The sequence below is a fragment of the Otolemur garnettii genome, unplaced genomic scaffold (genome assembly GCF_000181295.1).
Source record: "Otolemur garnettii isolate 467f Iridium unplaced genomic scaffold, OtoGar3 scaffold00157, whole genome shotgun sequence".
In the NCBI taxonomy this organism is placed as follows: Eukaryota; Metazoa; Chordata; class Mammalia; order Primates; family Galagidae; genus Otolemur; species Otolemur garnettii.
In genome coordinates, this window is record NW_003852552.1 from 3,931,620 (window position 1) to 3,939,752 (window position 8,133).

Genomic DNA, 8,133 nt, shown 5'->3' on the forward strand with positions numbered 1-8,133 from the left:
GGGGTTACGTTTGGCCATTCATTGGGCATAAAGTTTGTCAATCAAGGTTGTTCAACAAATGAGGAGCCTACCAAAGGTACACTGGGAACGAAATTAGCAGGTCTGACTACAGGGGGAGGGGGCTCGCGATCTAAAACGAGAAGAGATCTCAGGGTCTCGTATTGCGCCATTAGGCTGCGGCACTTCTCGGTACCCTGCAGCGGAAGTCGGGAGAGGCCTTGTAGCCGCTGTTCTCACCCTGCCTCCACTGCCGCTGCCACCTCAGCGCCGGCTGCTCCAGCCTCAGCCCTGCCCCGCGCTACTGCTGCTATCGCTGTTGCCGCCTCCACAGCCTGAGTCTCCGCTGCTGCCACCCCAGCATCCGTGAGTCATTTACTGCCCATCTCTGAGCGCGCGGTCTCTCTGCGGTAGTCACCACCTAAAAGAGATTTGCAGGCTTGCAAGATGGCAGAAGCTGATTTTAAAATGGTCTTGGATCCTGCCGCGCAGGGGGTTGCTGAAGAGGAGATAGCTAGCTCGGCTAGTGATCCTGGGGAAGAATCTGACAGCAGTAGCTCTAGCAGCAGCACTAGTTGTAGCAGCAACAGCAGCAGCAGTAGCAGCAGCCGCTGCTATAAAAAGAAGAGAGTACCTGAGCCATTCAAAAGGGCGGGGCGGGCTCCTTCTGGTACAAATTTTGTGCATAGGCTGCCTCAGGCAGTTAGAAATCGTGTGCAGGCGCTCAGAAATATTCAAGATGAATGTGACAAGGTAGACGTCCTGTTCTTAAAGGCAATTCATGATCTTGAAAGAAAATATGCGGAACTCAACAAGCCTTTGTACGATAGGCGATTTCAAATCATCAATGCAGAATATGAGCCTACAGAAGAAGAATGTGAATGGAATTCAGAGGATGAGGAGTTCAGCAGTGATGAGGAGGTGCAGGATGACACCCCTAGTGAAATGCCTCCCTTAGAAGGTGAGGAAGAGGAAGACCTTAAAGAAAAATCTGAGGTGAAGGCTGAAGAGAAGGAAGTTCCTAAAAATATTTCTGAGATAAATGCTGAAGAGAAGGAAGTTCCTATAGAAATTGCTGAGGTAAAAGCTGAAGAAGAGGAAGTCCCTAAGGAAATTGCCAAGGTAAAATCTGAAGAGAAGGGAGTTCCTAAAGAAATTCCTAAAGTAAAGGATGAAGAAAAATCAGATTCTGAAGATTGTATGGAGATGACATCTGAAGTAAAAGAAGATCCTAAAAGAGTTCCCCAGGCAAAGGCAGAAGATAAACAACCTAAAGCAACAGAAGTTAAGACAAGGGCTAGAATAAGGGAGTCTCATAAAAGAATTCCTGAGGAAAGGCTTAAGGAAAGAGTGAATCTTAAAAGAGCAAGGAAGGGGAAGCCAAAAAGAGAAGATCCTCCTAAAGGCGTTCCTGATTATTGGCTGACTGTTTTAAAGAATGTTGACAAACTCGGGCCTATGATTCAGAAGTATGATGAGCCCATTCTGAAGTTCTTGTCTGATGTTAGCCTGAAATTCTCAAAACCAGGCCAGCCTATTAGTTACACCTTTGAATTTCAATTTCTACCCAACCCATACTTCAGAAATGAAATGCTGATGAAGACATATATAATAAAGTCAAAACCAGATCACAATGATCCTTTCTTTTCTTGGGGATGGGAAATTGAAGATTGTAAAGGCTGCAAGATAGACTGGAGAAGAGGAAAGAATGTTACTGTGACAACTACACAGAGTCACACAACCTCTACTGGAGAAATTGAAATCCAGACAAGAGTGGTTCCTAATGCATCATTCTTCAATTTCTTTAGTCCTCCTGAGATTCCTAAGATTGGAAAGCTGGAACCACCAGAAGATGCTATCCTTGATGAGGACTTTGAAATAGGTCAAATTTTACATGATAATGTCATCCTGAAATCGATCTATTACTATACAGGTGAAGTCAATGGCATCTACTATCAAGATGGCAGAGATTATGGAAACAGAAAATATTGAAAACAAAAAAGAAGTTTACAGATTTTTCAAGAATCGTAAATTTCAATAAGTGAAGAAAGTTGAGATAGACTTGGAAAAAAAGCCTTCCATATGATATGCTGTTATTCCTCACAGTCTTGTGTTTTCCTATTTTTTTAGCAGTCTGTTTAAAATACTGTCCTTAAAACTGTCTAAGTATCAGTTTATTCCAACTAGCCTATAGTAGTGTAATGTTGAAAACATGTAAACTATTGTCAATAATCTAAAGCATGTTAGTTTGGTGCTAGAGTGTTGATTTTTGTGAAGTCATGTTTCCTTTTATCGTGTTCCTATCAGACTGTATTTATGAAAACTGTCAAAATTGTTAACTGAGACAAATATTTGCTTGAAAAAAAAAAGTTTATAAAGTACAGTTGCAATTTTTTTCTTTTTCTCGCCAGAAGACTAGTTTAAATCAGCTTGCACTAGCTGTGCCTTCATTATTTTGCTATAAAAATACAATACTTATACTAACTAGAACAATGTATTGTGAAATTTGCTTTAAAAAAGATTAGCACACATTTAATAATGTCAAAACTACATTTGATAAGACTGTGAGCTTGTTTATGTGACTTAATGTATAAATCTATCATAATAGTGTTACTGTTTACCACTGAGGTATTGCTATGACATAGTATTTTAAAAAAGAGTTCCCTTATATTGTGTAAGTTTAAGGATAGCACATTTTCTTTGTAGTATGTTGTGCTTTGTCTTTCATGAATATCACTTTGCATCATTTGATACTGTTTATTCATGTTATTTTATTGTAACCTAAAATAAAGTGTCAAATGAAGCATGTCATGCTATTAAAATCTAGCATTGGTTCCTAATCATAAATATATGTGTTCCATATAACAAAGGTATAAAATCCTGAGGTAAAGGAAAGTTTAACAATATGACTATTGTTAACATTCTGTTTCCCACACCTGAGCTCTTTTACTGGAGGATACACATTGAAGTTATTAGAGAAAAATGGGATGGAAAGGAGAAAGACAAGGAGGAGAGAGAGGAAGGGAAGAGGAAGAAGAAGGAAAAGGGAGGAAAGTGGAAATAGAGACCAAAGGAGGGTAGGGAGGAGGGAAAGGAGATGGGTGGGAAATGGAAGGAATGGGAGGGGGGAGGATTGGGATAATTAAAGATGAGAAGGGAAGGAGGGTGGATTAGCCTCACCCAGAGAAACCATTTATGTAAGACAAGTGGGACTCACTGTCCACCTTGACTTGAGGAGGTCACACAATACCATGGTTCATTTTTTTTCTTACAGTGACATCAGGCTTTCACCTCTTATGCACCATGCAGTTGGTCATAGAGTAATTAGATCCTGACATTTTGGTTTGAGACTAATATGAAGCGGAAGCCCCCAAAACTCAGTTTACCAGAAAGGTTTGCACTGGCCATAACGGCAAAAACACAGCAAATAATAAAGTGGTATCTTCACATTTGCCATTTCCTGGTCCACATTTATTTTCCCTGAAGATATTACAAGAAAGAGACTGGAGGAAGACAGGATTTGAGAATTCAATGTCTATAGCCATAAAATTAGCTAATAGACTTCCCAAATCCCACAATATATAGTTGAATGTCTTGCTTTTACCTCTGCTTAACAAGTTTTCCCCTATGTATATTAATGTAAAAGTATTAAACCCATTATGTATTATATTTAAACAGACACATGTGTTTGAATATCTATTTTGTTTATGATGTATATAACAATCCCACTGCATTTTTGAGAGATCCTCTGTTTTGTTTCTGATATTTTTTTTTGCATCCATGAAGAATGAATATGGCAGATTTTACTTGTATGCTGGAACCAAAATGAAGACTATAATAAACGTGGCACACCTGGTTCATGGCTACATAGGTTCCCAAATTAGATATGGACTGTGCTTGCTAGATGTTGCAGATAGCAGAACCCTTAACTTTTAAATGGGACAGAACACAGTGGCTCATGCCTGTAAGACTAGCAATTTGAGAAGCAGAGACAAGAGGATCCTTTGCTTGGGCAACATAAGGAGACCTCCCGCTTCAAAAATAAAAAGAAATAAGAGAAATTAGCCCAGTATGGTGGCACACTCCTGAAGTTCCAGCTACTTGAGACTAAGGTGGGGGAATTCTTGAGCACAGGAGTTTGAGCCTGAAATGAGTTATGATCATGCCAGTCCCACTTCAGCCTGGGAGTCAAAGTGAGACCCACCATAATAAATAAATACAGACATAAATACATAAATGCAATTCAACATCCTTTTTCACCTTGGAACTCAACCAAAGTATTTTAGCACCTCCTCCCTCTGGATTTTCCATATTAAAGGAACATGCATTGTTCTGGAATATTTACAGAAAATAAAAATCAACTCAGAAGTACACCACTACAATAAGATATACTCAGTTTGTGGATTTCTGTATTTTCTCATAGTCCTTCTCTTTTTAAAATTATATCATAAGTCGTTCAGCTCATATAAAAAGGTGATTTCAAGTTGTGTGAGTGTAAGAGAAGCTAATTGGAAAAGAAGCATAGTGCTATTTTTAACTTTAAAATTTAAGTGGGGAGGGGGATATGGGCGGAGGTGCCAAGGATTTATCCATAAGTAAAGTGGGAATTCCTTCAAAGGTAGCGATCTGTAGCGAATGTGTAAACCACCTCTGGAGACTGAAGGAGTAGACAGAGCCAGGAAACCCATTGGACTGGCACATTTACTAGAGTGTATCTTTGTCCATCCTACTTGCTCAGCCAGTGTGTGACATAAGAAGCAAAAACTGGCTGGGAAAGAAGCTAAAAGACACAGGACAGGGGGCTGGAAGTATGAGATGCATTTAACTGAGTCTTTCTCTGCACCTTCCTTCTAATGTGCTGTTTATTTTTGCTGAGACTCAAAGCTGAGGCCAGCCCTTTGCTGTCCTCAATACAGAGGAGATGGTGTCATCTCTTTTTCTCCCCCTTCCTCTTCTTGCTCCACCTGCCACCTCCTCCAAAAGTTCATGTCCTGAGTTGGGCACTGAGAATCCACAGTAGTCACTCAACATTTGCTCTTTTCCTTTAATGTGACAGGCTTACATAAGAAGGTACTTTGGTAAGCAGCTAAAGAGGCTTCTGAAAAGGAAATAGAAGGAACTTAAGCTTAATGAATAAAGTGATAACATAAACAAATAATGCAAATGCAGATTTTGTAGCCTAGACTAAGCCAAGTCTGGGACTGCCCCTCTGGCGACACTGCTGCTGTGTTTGCTCTTAAAAAGCTTCAGGGGCAATGTGATAAGATAGAAGTTGACTTTGATCAGAGTTGCAAACTGTGGAGAAAAAGTATGCACCCTCACTTGATGAAGTGGTTGAGCCTACTGGCGTGTGTATGACGACGGTGTAGAGTTGTGCCTGAAGCTTCAATTCAGTTTTGTCTCATTATTATTTTCTCTCAAAATTATGTCTTTTGCCAGAAACCATTCTCCCCTCAATTTATGGTGTCCTCTTCTGCTGTATCACAAGTTATCAAATGAGCTGTAGGGCAGCATAATTCAGTGAAATACCTTTATTTACAGGTGTTTGTGGTGATCTTGTACAGATAATTTCTGTTCATCTCAGTGGGCAAAATCTACAGAAATACCTCTTGGGTCTCTCTTCATGTCGAAGCAGTCTCTAGAGGCTCTCAGCCAATAAAGATGATATGCTGGTCTAATTTCTCCTTTAATTTAGCTCCCCTTCCATGTATAGAGCTGTTTCCCTTTGGGGTCATTCCTTGTTACTTTCACTGTCTGCCACAGCCCTGAATCAAATGATTGGACCTCGAACATAAGGGAATTTGTGACCTACCTGATACCTATAGAAGAAAGCATTGGCTGAGGGTATTGTTTAGTCCAAATTGCACGGTTATAGGAAGATATTGTTTTCAGTATGTGGCTTGATGTTGTGACTATTTCCTTGATTCAGTGAAGATCATTTATTCCTTCTTTTTTTTATTCAGATGAATCTGGTGCTTAGCCAGGAATGAGAACCATAGAGCAACATAGAGAGGAATTTCCTAGAAGGGAGTATGCAGTGCCTTTTAAATGTATTAACCCAATAAAACTTTTTTCTTTTTTGCAGCACAGTTATTAATAATTATTCTAAATGAACAGCATTTTATAAATACCAGATTAATGGACACTGGGTTTTGCAAAATAAGTAAATTAGCCTAGCTTTACCTATAAGTAAAGACATCCTTAATCACTAATTTTTAAATATTTATTTTGAGATGATTTAAGTTACACAGTGACAAAATCATACAGATTATTACATAAATGGATTTATATAGTATGTAACTTTTTGAAATTATACTGTTTAGCCTCAGTATAATTATCTTGATATCCATCCAAGTTGTACCTGTATTAAAAATTTATTTTTAATTTATTAAATTAAAAATTTATTGGATTTATTTTCTTGGTGAATAGAATATATTATTGTGTTAACTATTAATCTGTGATCATTCTGTAGGAAATAAAACCAACTGAAAAGGATGTATTAGTACTGCTAGTAGATAAAACTTACTGTAGGTAATAAATAATAGATTACAAGGTTCTTTTTTCTAAAGTGTGAAAGTGTTATAGTATCAAAACAAAATACTTACATAATGTTTGTTGTATGACAGGTATGCACATATTATTATTCAAGTAATCCATACTAAAGCCCTATTAAGTAGGAATAATTATTATGTTTGTTTAACAGATAGAGAAACTGAGGTACAGTGAGTAACTTGTCCAAGCTTACACAATGGGTAAGTGGCAAAGTCAGTGTTTAAATCTGACAGTCTGTCTAGAGCCTATGTTCTTAACTACTGTATTATACCACCTCTCCACCACCTAGAAAAGCACGTTTTTTTTTTTGTTGTTGTTTTTTTGGGTTTTTTTTTTTTTTTGTCTCCTTCCCTAGATAGGGCCACGGGAAACAGCAAAGAAGTAATAAGCACAACCAGCAGGCAAAGAGAATACCTATCTATAGAAGAAAATTAAGAATTCCATCTTAACTAGCAGTGTACCCCACCCAGTCCACCTATGGCTCATATCTGAGTAATGTTGTCAAGGTTGATAGCTTAGTGAGACTACTGAGTAGGAGTTAGTATCTGGGTCATATCTATCATACCTAGGAATATGATAAAAACTGGCTTGCTAAATTTACATTTATTTTTTTTTTTTTAGACAGAGTCTCACTTTGCCACCCTAAGTAGAGCCCTATGGCATCAAGCTCACAGCAACCTCAAACTCTTGGGGACAAGTGATTCTCTTGTCCCATCCTTCCGTGTAGCTGGGACTACAGGCACCTGCCACAGTGCCTGGCTATGTTTAGGAATGGGATCTGAGAGTCTCGCTCTTGCTCAGGCTGGTTTACAACTCCTGAGGTCAGACAATCCATTTGCCTTGGCCTCCCAGAATGCTAGCATTACAGGGGTGAACCACTACACTAAATTTACATTTCAGTTAAAATCAGGGTAAATCATAACCCTTGAAGATGTCTTTTAGCTTCCAACTTCTTATATTTTTCTTATTTCCTGTTTTTGTATAGTTAGTAGCATTAAATAGGCTTTAAAAATCAATGGATGCCAGAAAAGAAAAAGAAAAAAAAAAAAAACTGAGAAAGTGATTCACTACTCAGCATCCTTGAGAAGAATCCAAAAGGGGAATTTACAAAAATTGGGCATTGTAGATGATAAGAAAATTAATTTGAAATCTAATAGACTTAGTACAAATTTCCACTTTTATCACTTATTGGTTGAGTGACTTTTTAGAAGTAGCTTAACTCCTCTAATCTTCTTCATTTTCCATATCTACAAAATGGAGCTATTACCTGACTACTTCATGGAAGTATTTTAAGGCTTAAATGAGATACTATTTATCAAAGACTTATCATAGTGCTTGGCATTCAATAAGTATTCAAATAAAAATTAGTACTGGCATTGCCATAATTAGAGTAAGTGAGGGAGTCCAGGTAAAATATCATGATACTAAAGTTGTTAACATTGCCATTAACACCCAGGCCTATCTTACTTCAAGGAGAAATATCTTCTGGCTTAAGTTGATTTCATGTAACAGTTCCAGTCATTTCTTGGATTATTCCTCCCTAAATCAATAACTCTTCACTAGTATCTAGTAAACACTTATTTG

At 38.1% G+C, this 8,133-nt stretch overlaps 1 protein-coding gene across 1 annotated transcript; it reads left to right on the plus strand.

The window, feature by feature from the left end:
- The first annotated feature begins 444 nt into the window (after window positions 1-444).
- Window positions 445-2,302, plus strand: NAP1L3 (nucleosome assembly protein 1 like 3). The gene has a single exon (XM_023519128.1). The coding sequence runs from the start codon at window positions 445-447 to the stop codon at window positions 1,987-1,989; it is 1,545 nt and encodes a 514-aa protein (XP_023374896.1). The 3' UTR covers window positions 1,990-2,302.
- The last annotated feature ends 5,831 nt before the right edge of the window (window positions 2,303-8,133 follow it).

Coding starts and splice junctions, on each gene's coding strand:
- NAP1L3 (XM_023519128.1), top strand. CDS start 445: ATGGCAGAAGCTGATTTTAAAATGGTCTTGGATCCTGCCGCGCAGGGG.